At 40.2% G+C, this 17,452-nt stretch overlaps 1 protein-coding gene across 2 annotated transcripts in view; it reads left to right on the top strand.

Annotated features, from left to right (window-relative positions):
- Nucleotides 1–74: 74 nt before the first annotated feature.
- Nucleotides 75–17,452, top strand: part of vps50 (VPS50 EARP/GARPII complex subunit) — a 109,565-nt gene continuing 92,187 nt past the window's right edge. For both annotated transcript variants that reach the window (XM_061058937.1, XM_061058936.1), the window contains exons 1-4: nt 75–220; nt 756–824; nt 13,710–13,832; nt 14,805–14,876. In XM_061058937.1, the coding sequence (XP_060914920.1) occupies nt 188–220; nt 756–824; nt 13,710–13,832; nt 14,805–14,876 (297 nt within the window). In that variant the 5' untranslated portion in view covers nt 75–187. The remainder of the gene's footprint in view (nt 221–755; nt 825–13,709; nt 13,833–14,804; nt 14,877–17,452) is intronic.

Below are 17,452 nucleotides of genomic sequence, written 5' to 3'. Positions count from 1 at the left end.
GCATACACTGAAACAAAACAAAACTACATTTCCCATGGTGCAATGGGGTTTCCCCGAGGTTCGGTGTACCAGTCACGTGACGGACAACTATGGCTTCCCACTCGTAGTGATGGAGGCGCTTCGTTGACAACAAAACAAAGTGTCGCTTTGTTCAATTGTATTTCTACTATAACGAGTGGGATTTAAGATGCAGAAGATTAAGTCTCTCATGGCCCGGCAGGTGAGAAAAGCAGGTCCACAGGAAATTAGCTGTTGAAAGGTTTTTCTCCGACAGCTGCAGTTAGCTAGCATAAGAGCTATCAAAGCTAACTGGCTAATTTGACAGCTCATCGTGTAGCTGAGGAAAGGGCACATTCAGACCGAGTAACAGCAGCTATATAAACGACTGCAATTTAAATACGAACTATTTATCTCGTAAGAAATATTTAAGATTTGTTTTGGCATCTATACGCACAGTTTTGTAGTTTTTTCTACCATTAGACAAACACATAACAGTGGAAACTGGAAACTGGGCGGTGAGGGAAGTTCTCAGTTTGCACATCAGTAATGTTAGACTCATTGGTTCACTGATGCACACAACAGATCATATCTATTACAGAAATCTGCCCAACAGTTCCCCTTCTTACTGTATGTATGCGGAGACACCAGAGTCAAGTAGCAAGTTTTCTGACAACGGGGGAACAGGTTATATTTGAAGAATAAAAAATCATTATTTGACATTTTGTGAGTCTAACACAGAGTCGTTTTTTTAACAGGGTCTGAAAAGCCCCCAAGAGAGCATGGCAGACCTTAGCCCTGTGGAGAACCTGAGGATCCCAAGCAAGGTAAATCCAATAAAACATCCCACAAAGCTCAAACTTAAACTGTCAGGTTTGTGGTTGTGATTGATGTACTTTCTATTCAACTATGTTATGTGCTTAAGTATTATTTAGATACAGTGTTTAAGAGTCATATATTGAACGGTTTACATTGTGTCACAAGATCAAAGTCAATGAATGTTTCTTGTAAGATTGGTTGGAAACTGTATATTTTTGCTGCTTTTATTTAATTCTTGTCAATACACCTAAAAAGGAAATGAAAATATGCAAATCTATAAATGTGCTTTTGAATTGTCTCAATGTCTTTTCATGCATATTTGGTATGAGCTAATCACAGGACTATGCATTATATTTAATATAAAAGCTGTGACATAGCGAGGTTGATTGTGTCACATTTGAGATCTTAATTAGAATAATTGCATGGTTTTTAAAGATGTATTTCTTTGGGCTTTTTATTCTTAATTAAGAAACAAGAAAGATTAAATGCAACAGAGAAGCAACAGGTTGTACCCGAACCCTGGCTGCCCACCTTTGAGAACTGTAGCCTCTGGGGCGCACGAACAAACCACTAGGCCATGGCGCCCCATTATTGTATGGTTTTTAAAGCTTTATTTCATTTTGAACTTCTTCCAAAATGTACATGATTACACACCTACAAGGGTTTCCACACTTAGACTGAAGTGTAAAGAGACAGAAGGCTACCATTAATATCACTTCAAGCACCGCTTCACATTAATCTTAACTCCAGCAGTGTGAAACATGGTCTGCTGTAACAGTTTTTTAGTATTTGAGCACGGCAGGGTTTGAAATGCAATCAGTCATGGTTGGTCACAGGAAGCATTTGTCGTTACCCACTTGTATTAATTTGATTTGTCAAGATATAGCAGATAGGCTCTATAAATGTAAAGTCACTTACTGACTTACACCTCAATACACTGGAAGTCGGTGGCCTTGCTTTGACTTTGCCATGTCGAGGAGACCTTCTATTAATGCAGCTGCAGGCAGAGCTCAATTTGGAAGGCACCCAACTCCATTTATTCAAACTGCAGGGTGATATAAGCAGGGCTGATTCAACAAATCATTCAGTTTTCCTCCAAAAGACTTCTAGGGGCGAATGTGGCTCAGTTGGTCGAGTCAGTCGTCTTTCAACCGGAAGGTTGGGGGTTCGACAGCCAACACCTGCAGGCTCATGTCCGATGTATTCTTTGGCATGAAACTTAACCCCAAGTTTCTCCAGCTGCTTCATTTATGTAATGGTTAATGTTGTTTGATTGTCACCCAAGTTTGACCTTATTGTGGTGTACCCTTTGTGTGCTGCCCAGCTTACAAGTCACTGCAAAAGACAAGACTAAAAGGAAGTTATTTTATCACTTCATCTAAGATTGTTGTGAAACATATCTTTCAGAGTGTTTGCACTTGTGAAATGGATAAAGAAAAAGACAGTGAGGATGACAAAAGACAAAAATTCAGCTTATGACAACAAAAGCTGTCTCCTTTAGAAGACAAACACCAAGAAAATACTTATTTTTGGAAGATGGACAATTTGGCTTCGTTATTGTCACAATAAAGTTAATTAGGTTTCATTATGATGGATTCAAAACATTTTTAACAATGCAAAGTTTTAAATCATTGTTTCACGTTGGTTCTATGCCTTTAAGATATGTTGCTGGACCTGTTGTTGCAGAAGACATCCCACAGATCAAGCTCAGATAAGATAAGCAGCTTTCAATGCTCCGGGTGTAATCAGAGAAAGATGAGGAGGGTGAATAGAAAACCATCTATTTTATTCTTAGCATGCTGGCTTTAAACTGGTATCACATTTTTACATTTGATTTACGTTTTAAATCCTTATTTATTCTAAATCTTTTGCTCATGGAATATGAAACAGCCAAATATAGGTTGACAGACAAACTGGGAGAGCTAGTCTGGATGTGAGTTGTTTGGATTGAGAGCACTGCGTCCTACTGCTCGACATTACAGCTGAATGATGTCCCCGGTGTGCACTGCAAACACCTTCCTGTTATGTGTTCAACCACAATACTGGGATGATTATTTGATGACGATAATATGCATTGACTTTATTTACTTTGCTATCCGGTCTTTTAGATTTCAAGTCAATGACATATAACCCATGCGAGCCAAGCTCTATTTTCACAAAACCCTCAGTCCTCTTTGATTAACAGTAGTGTAATCCTCTTAATAAGCCACTGAAGGGACCAGTGCACTTCTCAACATGCTGCCCTGTGGAGACCAAGTGGCTTGACTGTGTGTGTGTGTGTGTGTGTGTGTGTGTGTTATTATGATTCTAAATCTGATACAATTGGAATGGTTAGTGTGTTTCCAACCATTTTAGCTGTAACTCACATCATTAATCATCCTGCAGGAGTTGACAGCAACAGCTGGCTCACTGTAGGAGGACGGATGAGGGGGATGATTGACAAACGATGCTCTCAGTCACTATTTGAACTTGACTTGAAGGTTTGATGGAGCCAAAGCAGGGAAACATGCAATAAACAGATGCTTGTAGGTCTACTATTCAGGGTTTGGCTTACATTGGGGACAATTTTAGGGTTCATCTTCCCGCCTAGCACACGTCCAAATGTGGACAGAAGGACTGTAACAAACAATAATTTAGACCTTAAACAAAAAAGCAAGAATTCTGATAAATGAGCAATCTTTTTTGTTAATTATGAAAGACATATTCCAATGATTTGCTTCCTTTAAGCTTTTCAGATGTTTGAATGTGTTTTCACACATTTTAAAGACATGCCAGCTTCATCAAAAAATACACCACATAAAGCATTACTTGAAATAATCATAGGTTGCAACCCTGTTCTCATAGCTGGCCTATTTACTGTATTCACATTTAGCCCATAATACAGTCTAGATTTGCTATGTGCTGAATAAAACACACAGACTCCATTTAAGACTAACTGTAAAGCTAATTACAAGCAACATGACCATACATTGTAGTTCACAACCATTCTCTTTTGGTGGTTAAAATTCTCCAGACTTTCTAAAACTGAACTGTAGTTAACAAAAATAGTTGGCTACTTCACAAGACTCACTTTATAAATGAACATGTCTTTTTTTCCTTCTCAGCCCATGTGACTACAACTGCATTTGATGTTATTTTAAAATTATTGATTAATCTGCTAGTTGTATTTTCTATTCATTATTTTGCCCGTAAAAAGTCAGAATCTTAAGCCCATGTTTCTTTACAATACATATAAGAAAAACATTTAATAATCTGTTGCAGTTAATGGGTTGAGGATTTGTTATTTTTAAAAAGGTTTTGAAGGTGGAGACAAACCTCCAACCCCCTCCCTCTCAAACGCTTACTTGACATTCAAATTAGCAATGAGTGGGATATGTTATTCTTCTTTTCTCTAGTTCTTTACTAAAACAGCTTCTATATGCAAGGGGAGGAGTCGGCTGTCCCGTCCATGTTAACCTGATGTTAACACGTCTCACACAACAACACAGCCAGCGGGACTCAAACTACTCACTCATTGTACACAGTCATTGTACACAGTCATGACTCAGAGAGACATTTACATAGAATATACTTGATTTCTGCTAATATGTACGGATGTGTTAAATGTTGCACATTCTTCCTTTAAGGCCATCCTCTGCTTGTACTAAGAATATTATATCCATCTACCTGTTAAAAGTTTAAATTATTCATGACTTTAGTGTGATATGATCTTTAATATACCGAAAAAAAACCAGACAATACAGCAGACAATCTTTGGGGAATGATAAAAAGAAAAAAACACATTATTTCATGTGTAAACAAAAACTAATTTGCACCAACTCTAAAAAAAAGTCACAACCTAGGGCAGATTAGAAAAAAAAAGTATTTTTGTTTGGCTCCAAAGGGCTCAAACCTATTTTATATCACTTTGATGTTTTTGTTCTTTTTGTTAATCTCTCCAGGTCCCTGATACGGAATAAGCTGCTTTGTGGCCACACACTAAAAACAAACAAACAACTCCTTTTTGTTCAAAGCTGTCCGCCCTCTGCGGCAAAAACTAGTTTAAAGGATTTTCTTTGTAGGTGTAATATCTCCTTACCTGGTCAAACATACTGAGCCTTTGTTGGCTCCCATTATATGGGTTTAATATTTTGCAGTAGTCCACAGGTTTGAACGTTTTTTTAACAGTATTGTCAAACATTTTGATTAATGGTGAAATTAATCACAACTTATTATCCAAACACTTAATCATTTCATTAAAAAATGTAGAACCTAATGAAGACATATCAGTTTCAGTTGTTTTTACTCTTTAATACACAGGTTCCTCATGCTGATCACTCATTGTCATTGTTGTCAGAGTGGCTGTGGATCAGTGGTAGAGTTGTTTGTTTCTCAACTGGAAGGTTGGGGGTTCAATAGCCAGCTGCTGCAGCCACATGTCAGATGTGTCCTTGAGCTTAACCCCAAATTGCTCACGCTCCTTAGTTGATGGCATATGAATGTGTGTGAATGGGATTAGTTACTTTGGATAGTCACTTTACATAGCAGCCTCTTCCATTATGAATGGGTAAGTGTGACCTGTGGTGTGTAAAAGGGCTCTGAGTAGTCAGAAGACTAGAAAAGTGCTCTACAAGCTCAAGTCCATTTACCATTCTTCTTCTGCAGCAGTCTTGATCAGTCATTTAGCTACAGGAGGGACTTGCAAACAAAGAACAAAGAAATACAGAAGAGAGGGTTGATAGACAATTTTGTTGTTGAATCAGAGTAGGTCTGAACAAAAAATAATTAATGCAGAAGATGTTTCAGTCCATTTGGACTTCCTTCAGTGTAAAGTCTGGTATGCATGGTGATTCTCTGTAAATGTGGGTGACTTCACAGGTGCATCTAATCACTGATTAAATGCTTTATTGATTGAGCACCTGTGAAACCATAAAGGCCAGATCAGGACATTATAAACACATCAGAGTATTGCGGCACCTGGTTCAACATTAATGAAAGTAATTTTAGGTTGCATTTTGAAATTCAAGTGTGAAAGAGTCTAAGTCAAGCTTTGGAAGCTGAAGCGGTCTCATCATATCAGTGTGATGCTGTGTTATTTATTCAACTTTAAATCTGTTGGGGTATTTGTTGGTAACAGCGGGTTCTTTTCCTCAGGGCTTCAGTTTCCCTGAGGCAAATCCTGTTTTTTAAAAAAAGAAGGAGCTCTTTCTGTTAGTAATTGATGACAATGCAGTTACTACTTCCCGCCAGCAGGGGTCACCCTCAGTCTACTCAGTACATTTTTCTACCTCATCAGAATGAAAGAACCCTATTAAAAGCATTAATTTAAACAGACAGTGCATTCCCTGCTAAATATTGAAATATTTACTGAAACATTTGCATAAATTTGATCAGCTGAGTGCCTCCAGTGTACATGATGTTTTTTCTCTGAATACATTCGCTCAAGTTAGAGCTGTTAGAAGCAAATGTTTGATAACCTGATATCATTCCAGACTGTCTCTTGAGGGGGGGATACAGCTCACTTTGACAGATCACATGTGTTCTGTCCTTGGGTGACCACGTCAGGTTGTTCTTAGACAAGCCATTTTTTTTTTAATCATGCTTTCAAGGCCCTGATTGTGCAAAAGATGTAATAAAACAACTGTCAGACATCACAAAAAAACAGAAAAGAAGACTGCTTTTGGCTGTGAAAGAAAAATAATCATGCACTTCAAAGTCTTTAATTGAATTATATTACCTGTTAAGCCAGCAGCTGACAGCAGTGTTGCATCCTGGGTATTGCCTTTGGTTGCGATTGTGCACTAATATCCCAGAAGGCACCTGTGTTAAACCCTTGTTTAGGTAGCAGATGAGGGTCTACACTCTGTTAGGCTCACATAAATATTCAACACTGATTACAATGAGGAGGTTTTGATTTGTTCATGTAATGAATGAGTGGAAATAATTGGCCTTTATCTTGGTGTTCTCACCCCTGCTGTGTTTCTCTCTCCGAAGGATTTTGCTCTTACTTATTCTGTCTCCTATTTTACGAGGAACTGGAGTTGTGGTGCACCTTTTTGATTTCCCCTCATCCACACAGCTCTCCTGTAAGACAATGCTTCTTTGATAAGGCTTGTTAAATGTCCTGCACTTTGGATGCAAATATATTTCTAATTTGTGCAATGAGAAGAGAATTTAAGTAATTTGCAGAAACATGTAGGGGCGAGGGGGAATGGGGTTTTATTTATTCCTCATCCCTTAAATTGAAATTTGATCAAAGCATCGCGGCAGCTGGTGTAGGGAGTACTGTCTGTTTTGTTTTATACCTTCCTGAAAGAAAAAAGGCAATTACATAACCTAAGCTCACCTCTAAATTCTCTTTAGGATGTTTGGACTTTTTCTCAGCAGGTGAGATAGGTGAAAACAGAGAGGGAGTGACACAGGAGGAGTGATGTGTCTAATCGCACTGGAGGGGCTACACAGGAGGAAAGACAGATCATTGTCTTTGTTTCGTTTCATCCCTCTGTCTTTTTCTCCCTGCCCTAACTATCACTACCAATGAGTCATACACCTCGCCCCCCTCCCCCTATCTCCTCTTTCCCTTTCTCTCTCATTTGAGCTGATTTGCCACCCACCCCTTTTCGACGGTGAAGCCTGATCTCCTACCTTTCTACCTCTCCTCTCTAATCTCAGGCACTCACCCATGCGTCCCCCCAGGGGCTCCTGCTCACTCCTTTACTTTATTTCATCATGACAACACACACACATGTGCGCACACACACGCATCGCATCGCTGAAGGTGTGTGCACGAATGACAGACAATGACACATGCACATACTTTAATTTCCATCCTACAGATTTCCTGGTCTAAAAAAAGGAGGCTATGAAAAGGGACTTTGTTTGTGTACTTGAATTAAATTAGGCTATATTTCAGCTCAAACATTAAAATTACCCACAGCAGCGTAGCCTGATATAAATGTCACTCAGCCAGACACACTAACAGGAGCAGGAGCAGATTCAGTTACATGGGTGGCTCACTTCATTGCCTTGCTGCCCCCTTCTTGCTGATAGAAGCTGGGGGAAATATGCAGGTGTGTAACAGGGTTTTCTGAAGTCTATATAGGATGATGAGTGCAGATCTTTAATAGATGCATATACTTCTTTTAATAGAGTTTGTGCTGTATGTAGGGGTGTTAAAATTGCCTTTATCCCATATTTCCACTTCCACCTCAGGTTGACCTCCTTCCCAAGCCTGAGGACTATTTTTTTTTTACTGCCATTATGCTTTAATGTGCTGATGGCTCAGTGCATTGATCCCACACAAATGAGTTGTTTAACTCAGGATTACATTAAATAAAGGGTTCCTACCCAGGGCAAAAATGAAATTGCTGTATCTAGAAAGTTATTTGATATTTTACTATTTTATTATTTAGCGTAGGAATGACATGACTGTACTGTCATCACTTTGGTCCGGAGTGAAATATCTCAGAAACATGTGGACTCAACCGCTTTAAAATTTGCTTGAGGTTTTCATATTCTTTAGGGGATAAATCCTGAACAATTTGGGGTTGCCCTGATTATTTATCCCCAAGTCATCATGAGATTGATATTCATCTTTTGAGTATAATCGCTCAACAGAATTTGTCCTGATTGCTAACCAGTTTATTCCACTGATTCATTACTTCATTCTAAGTAGTTATTCTAAAGCTGGTATACAGGTATAGTTCTGAAGTACTAATACCAATTTAAATATGGGATCCTTAATATATAGGATGGGACCTAATGATATTGATGTCGATGGTTTTGTTTGAAAATGGTGATTTAAGGATGGCTTTCATGCTGATTAGACCTCTCTTGAACAGCTTTCGATGTTCCCGTTTGTCCGATCAAACTTAAAGCTTTTCGTTTACACTAAATGACTTTGTTTCCTCCGCTCTAGATCTTTGCTTGCATTGTTCTTACTATCTTATGTACGTCGCTTTGGATAAAATCATTGGCTAAATTAATTGTATGATTGTAGGGATCCCTACCGGTTAGTACCATAGATGTATTATATCGGCTATTGGGATCCACTGAATATCTGATTTCAGGTCAAAATTAACGAATTGACCAATATTCTATAATGGAGAAAAACTATTCTGTAAACAGTATGCAAGTTATCAGTCATGAAGTGTGCTGGATAAGAAGTACAACAGCTGTTGAAAATGTATTTATCAGGAAGAAAAAATGGTATCAAGATATCTCCAGTACTGATTAAACTTCCTGTAAGGAATCTTTGAGTTTGTATCCATTTTGGTGCCCGCAATGGACGAAGCAATTCCTCTTGTTTCTTTGAAGTTTTTGCCTGTTCATGTGTAAGAAGTGTTTTCTGATTTAAATCATATCCTGCCTTCTTAGTAGTCTAATGTTTCACTAATCCAAATAGGAAACATAAAGAACGCTCGTCTGACATCTACCCCGCAGCAGCATTTTACAAACATTAAAGAACACTGTATAAAAAAAAATCAATCTTTATGCTGATGGTCTTGTTTGTTTTTACCCATCAGTATTAAATAAAGTTAGTTTCACAACAAGTAGATACTTTTCACAAGTAGCTTAAACAAATGTTAGTACTGCTTTATACTGCTATACATGCTTATATAAGATATCTATCGTGCTATACTTTGTATTTGCTTAATATGTTAGCAGCATACTTACTGTACGTGAGCAGTTAGCTCAGCCACACAGAGCTGATTGCAATGTAGAATCTAGCAGTATGATTTTGGAATCATATGAACCATCCATCACCATCACTTAAAGTGTTTCAAGTTCAGTAGTAATATTTGCTTTTGCCAATGTGATGTCCATTTCATACATTTATGCACTCCTAAAATATTCATGTCATCGTCTGCTCGGTAGGCTGCATGTCTGAACACATGGCAGGATTTTTCACCCTGACCTATCGCGGTGTTTCCCCTACCATTGTATCAGGAGGGCGGCCCGCCCCCCTTGAAGGTCAAGTTAATATTTAGATTTATTTTTGGGCTTTTTGTGCCTTTATTGTAGAGATAGGATAGTGGATGGGGTTGGGAAGAAGTTATTTAAGGATTCCTTTCCGATAGAACAGGCCAGCTGTCATTAAAAGTAACGCATGAACACCAAGATTCCAAGAAGTGTTTGTGTCTGGGTCCTTCTGCCGCACCCCCCCCCCCCCCCCCCCCCCAAAAAAAAAAAAAAAAAAAAGCTGTAAACCTAGAGGAAACACTGTATCGGGACTTTTTTCCCTGCCAACCCCATAGTAAAATGTCCATGTGAATTAAGGTTCACTAGATGTGTGAACATATAGGCAATATAGTTTGGAGCAAAACAGCGAGTGGCCCTGGTGATGACATCAGTCACGTTGAGTGGAGTTTTGCTGCTTTAGGGCGCGGTCACACTGGCAATCTGTACTGTGCCGTACTCAAGCACGATTGGCCCCCCGCTGCGCCATATCCACGCTGGCCGGCAAGGCCCACCGTCACACTGGCCAGGACTAACCGTGCCCAAGCACGATTACCTCTTGTACATAACGGCGTAATACAACACATGCATTCTTTATGTTATCATGAAGCGTGCTCAGTTGACAAACAGGCGGACTCGAGAGAGAGGAAAAAAAAGGGACGCGCAGTCGAGTCTGCGTCTGCAAATCGGAGAACAGCACAGAGAACATGACAGTTATTTACTGACTTTTCAGCTTATTATAAGCTGGAAAGTGTGCCAAAGCCAAGGATGTGTACCGTGCCTGAGCACGGCACGGATCGGTCGGTCACACTGGCCAAACGAACTGGACTTTAGGGTTGAAACTTGCTTGGGCATGGAATGGATAGCCAGTGTGACTGCGCCCTTATACGCCATGCAGTTGTCTTAATATTGTTTTCCACTGTTGTGATTGTCTTGCAGAACCCTCCTGAAAAGTTACAGTGAAATTAACATAGAAGTAAGCCCTTTTCAGAAAGTATTATAACTAACCTTAGCTGTCATCACGTTTTTGTACATGCATATTAATTCTACACGGGTAATATTGGTATCGCAGTCTGTTAATTCACATTGTGTTTCAACATTGCGGAAGAACGGCACAGCTAGAGCTGCACATAGACACACAGTCAGACATGCACGCACACACAGCACTGCGGTCCCCTGCTGGCTCCGCTGAAACCGTCTCGCCTCTGTAATGCCTCTGTTACTACCTCTGAAGACGGTACAGAGGTGGGCTCACTCCGTCCACCCATTACACTTCTGCAACATTCAGATTGAAGGCGAAATGTCACAGGGGCGTAAACATCGCGGCAGACTGCCGGGCTCGACATTATAACTGGCCCGCTGGCCCGGATGAATGATTGATAGAGTCTGGGCCAGTTAAAATACTGCCTGAAAAAAATGGACAGTAACACATTCTCAATTTCACAGCGCGTTCCTGTCATACCGGTGTTTTGTCAGTAATTTTTTTTTAATACATCTTGCTAATAACTGCTACAGAATCAACGTATGATAAGCGCTTGTGCGCATGTATGTGTGTCACAGTTGAAAGGCAGCCGATGGCTTCACTGCTGACCCTCCTGTGAGGGCGCTCGCTACTCTCGAATTGTACACTCGCATTGTACACTATTAAATCAGCATTCAAAGGAAAAAAATCACCGGAAGAGTCGAGAGTGACAGCAGGGAAGAAATCTTTTTTTTTTTTTTTTAAAGATTAATTTTTGGGCTTTTTGTGCCTTTATTGTAGGGATAGGATAGAGTCGGAAATCAGGGAAAGAAGTCATTTAAGGATACCTTTCCGATAGAAAAGGACAGCTGTCATTAAAAGTAACACATGAACACCAAGATTCCTTGCTGTCGTCGTGTCGGCATGTCGGCTTGTCGGCTTGTCCCCACCCCCCCAACGCTGTAAACCTAGGGGAAACACTGAATGTCAACCCCTGAGTCTGTATAGGGCTATTGTCACCTTTTGAGTTGTGAAAGTGCCTCTTGCACAGTTAAATCTCCTGCTGTGAGGTGAAAATGTGTGAAATATAGCCTGAGGGTCCTGAAGTTATGAGAAAATGTCAGGAGTGTATGTGTGAAGAGGGCTATGGATTGGCAAAAAGTAGTGAACATGATATTGGCACTATTGTTGATTACAACAAGGACACACCACAGAGCTGAAGTTGTTTTGCCAAATAAGATGGTAGGGTTAAACGCAGTGCACAATGTAGTAAATGCTGAGGGAGTTATTTTAGAGAGTCTTGTTCTACTTCAATTTTTTTGTTCAGTAACTTCTCCTTGTTATAAACTGCTGGCACAGTCACCCCCTCCCTTGTTATTGACCTGTGGCTATGTTGGCTCATTAGGAATGTGGGTTTAAAACCCTTCATCTAAAAGACTGCAGCAATAAGCCTTGACGGATGCACAGCATGTTAATCAATGAGGCTCTGATGTTTCTCCGGGATGCTCAGAAGGGGGAATCTCTGGTGCACTTTTTTCTGTCATTCCTTTCTTCTTGTCTTTCCTCTCAAGGCTGCCTGCCATCCCCTATGACAAGCTGTCCAACCAAACAAGCCGCAATCTTCTTCCAAACTCTGAAATAAACATTTCCTTCCCTTCTTTTTTTCTCTCTCCAAAGCACCTCTTTTCCTTGCTCCCTTCCTCATTCTTATTCTGCTCTTTCTTCCATTCGTCCTCCACTCTTGACCTTGTCCTTAAACTATGCACTTCATGTTCCTCTGATCTTCTTTCTCCTCTCTTTAATGGAACTTATTCACCAACAATCCTTCAGAAGAAATGTGTTCTTAGAACTCGATTACACAGGTTTTAAGAAGAGTTTGACATTTACCAAAGTTGTCTTATCTGGGATATGTTCTGAACAAAATCTAAGAACACTGGAGAGCACTCTTATATGACAATCAGAAATGATGTCTTACTGTGTTTTTATTAATTTAGTAGTTCTATATTACAAATGTATTAATACATTATTTAAAATGTGGCACCCTTTATATCAGTCATGCAAAGTTTGATCTTAACTGCTAAATGTTAAATCATAAACAAACACTGAAGTTAGAATATTTGATGAAAACAAGTATTCAATCTAAAAAAAACCCTAATTAACAAAGAAATCTGTGATATGTTCCATCATTACATTTTACAGCGTCAGCTATTAGAAAATATGTAGACTTCTGTCAAAGCGTTTTGATTTTGAAAAAAATACAAGACGTGTGCCAGTGTCTGTTGTTTTTGTCTCATTAGTTTCCTCCAGATTTCACTATTTTTACTTCATCCGGTGTGCATCATTTTATAATTATAGCGTGATTTACGTTGTTTGTTGTAAAACACGGGAGTAAACAATTAGATAAAATACAGTATGTAAAAGACGTTTATGCTATATTCGATAAAATTCCATGAATAAAATATTTTGTCCTTCTCTTTTGGGGTGGTGAGTCACGTTGCTGTGGTGGGCCAAAAGAGAGGCTGGGGAAACACTGCCTATGATTAAATCAGCCTGTCTGGGTTTAATTTCCAGCATCACTACATCCAATTTGGAACCACTTCAATTATTTCTGACTTGAAGATTTTCATTTGGGCATTTCTGGTGTCTCTTTACTCCTCTCTTCAATCCAGTGTGACTTCAGTGTGTTTTCTCAGAAACTCTCTAAAGTATGAATTTAAGAAGATTCTCAAGTAGATATCGGTGAAATAGGCTTGTTGTTCTTTCACATGGCACCTTTCCTCTTAAATACTTCCTGTTTTGCCCTATTTCTCTTTCTCTGTCTGATGTAATTCTCTTGAAGCTTTTCTAGCCACTGCTTGTTGCTTTCATTACTTTGGAAATGATGTAATTCTCTGTTTTGGAGCTATAGTACTTTGTCTGGGGGTTTTCTTAAGTGCCTACTTCAAGGTCATCCTTTAATGGTGTTCCTGTCTCTTTCCGTCTCACCCTCTCTTAGGAGGAGTTGCGGGAGCTGAGGGAGCAACCCATCGACCCCCAGGCGGAGCAGGAGATCATCGATAGCATCGAGGAGGTCTACTTCTCCAACGACTCCTTTGACATGGTGCAGCACGAGCTGGAGGTCAGACTTCTCTCCGTATGAATGAGCATTATTGACTGAAAGAGACCCCCATTCGCTCATTAAATGATGACAAGAGACTCGCTCCAAAGTTCCCACGCCCCCCTCAGTGAAATATTAATTCCATCACACCCACCACATTTTGGTGCTACTGATAACGGCAGCATTGAATCTCTTACGTGGGTAAAAGTGATTTCCTGCACTTTGAACCCCATCTGTTTGGCAGAGTTAAAGCTCTTTCTCACCTGAGCTGCTGTCTCCTCCACTTCTACCGCGCTGTGTCTGTACCGTTGACGTCCAGATTGATGGATTGCATCCGCTCAACAGAGGAAGGGTGTGAAAATCTCATTAGATTTATCTTGGTATTGCTACACCATCTGAAATGAGACTCTCAGTCAAGGGGAAAGTAATTACCTATCATCCTTTGGGCCATGAATTTGTAATATCTTCTTTCCCTTGCAGAGTTTGTTTGCTGTTTACTAAATAACATCCTCTACCTCTTTCACTAATCTGACTTCTGATCTCGCAGACTGTATTTATTGAGGAGAGTTTTTTTGTTTTCTTTTAATAGAGGGAGAACTGCAACTATCTTCAGTCACACCAGTTTAACTAGCTAAAGCTCTTTGAAATGCTTGGTGAGGTATCTTTGAACGTTAAGATGCTCAGGAGTGAAGATTAGCTTTCTCAAGATAAATTAAATCCCTTCTGTGGCCCTGAGCACCGGAAGTTGCTGTTTAAATTTTAAATATTAATACAACTTTTTTTTTTAAAATTCTGTCCCACAGACACGTAGAAGCAAGTTTACTTCACTAAACAAAGACATTTTAAAAGCAGCATGCAGCTGTGTAGAAGCATGACATGACTGTGTGTATGTACTAGTGTGCAGAAAAGGTTCTGCAACTTTCACCTGCGTGGGAGGATGTATTGTACACAAACAATGAGGTTGAATGTTTGTATTTCTTTGTATTATTATAGAAACTCCCACCTGAGCTCAACCTGCAGGAGCTGGAAGAGTACAGAGACAAACTGAAGAAACAACAAGCAGCAGTAAGCCTCTCCCCTCTTTCTCTCCCTCACACACACCTGCAACTTATATCTTTTTTAAATGTTTATTTTGGGGATTTTTGTGCCTTTATTGTAGAGATAGGAAAGTGGATAGAGTCTGAAATCAGAGAGAGAGAGAGTGGGGAATGACATGCAGGAAAGGAAACACAGGTCGGGTTTGAACCTGGGACCATAGCCCCTGTTCATGGGGCGCACACACCAGCCACTACTCTACCGGCGCCCCACACATGCAACATTTTGATCTGCTAATAAAGACCATATTGTGAATCTAAAAGTGTTTACATTACTGATTTAAGTCAGGAGTTACAGATTTAAAGGCGTTAATGTGAATATTTTCTCTAAGTGAAATAAAAAGGTTTATACATCATGAAAACTAATCAAGTAAAGTCAAAATAATCAATGTAGCACTGCTATGGGATGACTAAAGTGCAACCAAATCCCAGGGTTGTTATAGGTGCTCTTAAATACAATATAGCAGTAGGAAATATAGAAATACATTTAAGAATGCAAAAATAAAATATAATAGAAATAATAAATTAAACCATAAAATTTGCAAAAAGTACCAAGTGAGAGTAAGAATATTAAACTGTGTAGAAAGTGCAGATAATTGAAAGATATAAATAATGTTTACAAACATAAATATACACAGTGTACAATTTGTGCGTCTCTTTTGCCGTTGTCATTTTTGCCGGTGATGCGCAGTGCATTCTGGGAGATGACTCTGTTTTTAGTGTGTCTCCGACTGATCTCCTTTTAAAGGGCTAAGCAGCCCTAACAATTCACCCTACCCCTCCGCTGCAACAAGAATCGGGATACCCCTACACGTGAACGAGAAAAATGTAGGGGTAGGGCTAAGTTGAAGGGGTAAAGGGGGAAACGGGACTGAGGAGTTAGAGTGTGATGACCACAGGCAGGAATGAGCAACTTACCCCCAATTCACACATACTCCGTGCACGCCGCGGCCCGTCAGCATGTTGTACTTAGCTGCCACTCTAGTCAATCATTGTGTTCACACAGGGCGCGCTGCGGTCCGTCTCCGGAGCGTGCTACCAACGGCACTACGCTCTGGTCCGTTTCAAATACGCAGCGAGTCTATTTTCACCGGAGTACGCTGCAGGCACGCGTCAAGTTGGACAGAATATGATAGCCCGGACAGGAAGTCAGGCAAGGAAACGCACAGAGCATCCGGCCAATTTCAAAATAAAACACAATATACGGACTCGTGATCGTATTCTTCATCACTTTATCAACATTACGTCAAAACAGGAACCGAATTAACAACAATGCATCCTCATAAAGACAAAGCAACATGTTGTTTGCATATTTTTCTCTTTATTCCCGCGGGATCTTGTAGTTCTCCTGTGATGTGTCATGGGTGCGCTCTGCTGCGCTGACGTCCCAGAAACGGATCCAGTGTGAATGGGCACGAGCCGTCCGACGGAGCAAAACCGCGGCGCTGACGGAGTATGTGTGAACTGGGGGTTAGACAGCATCCTACTCTATGAAACTGCCGTCAGAGAGTCTAGCTCCACCTCCCACAACGTTGCTGGCCCTGTGAATCAGTTTATACATAGTTTGTGTCTAAGTTGCCCTCTATCTTGGTTAATGCTGATACCAGGAACAGAACGGGATAACAATAGGTAATGTGAAGAAATACAAATAAAAATGTAAACACATGGCGATGTAGCATTTTCATTTTTTATTGAAAGCCAACGTTTTGGGCTTTGAGATTTGTATGAATGACTTGAGTCCAAGGGGCAGATCTGATGTGTGGAGACACCTTGTTCCACTACAGAGAAAGAAGGGTCACCTCTGAGTTTCTGTCCGAGCTGAAGTGCTTACAAACACACTGATGTCTATTGAAGACGTACAATATGAAACTATAATAATAATAATAATAAAACCCAAAAGTTTGTTTCATTAAGATAAAAGCTTTGGATATCTGGGCTTGCTGCTACATTATTTCAGAAAGACACATTTACTTGGCGCCACAAAGAGCCTGTCTGCCTACCTGGCAACTGCAACCCCAGTCAAGTCTACAGAGTGAGTGTGTGAGTTTAACTTCCCCTGAAACAACTAAACTACCAAAAGATTTACATGGAGAAAGACTAAGGACTGCAGCTAATCTCCTTCAGCCTCAGCAGGATCATTTCCACACATATCTCTCTTTTTCAGGTCAGACAGGTACTCGCAGTTTCAGATTGGAGAGCTGCCCCGTAAACAAACTCTATTTATAGAATCACGTGGGCGAGAAAGAAGATGTTTTGGTCCCTGCATCATCAATCCCCACGGTCCAGAGCAGATTTTGCCCACTATCCCTACTTCCTGACAAGCTTCTGGACTTTGGCACACCTGATGTCTCCCTCTTCCCCTCTGCTCTCCTACCTCACATATTTTCCTGTTTCATATTTCATATATGACACTCCCTCCTGATGTCACTTTGGGCATTTGGACATTTTCTGCTGTTGCCCACAGAGTTGTCTGTAAATTTGCTCCAGGCTTAGAGTGTAAGCCTAAGCGTACACAAACATACTCGCACAAATGCCTGCTTTCTTTGT

This window comes from Labrus mixtus, chromosome 16 (genome assembly GCF_963584025.1).
Source record: "Labrus mixtus chromosome 16, fLabMix1.1, whole genome shotgun sequence".
Lineage (NCBI taxonomy): Eukaryota > Metazoa > Chordata > Actinopteri > Labriformes > Labridae > Labrus > Labrus mixtus.
The sequence above is the reverse complement of the archived record's forward strand: the minus strand, read 5'-3'. Positions and strand labels throughout refer to the sequence as shown.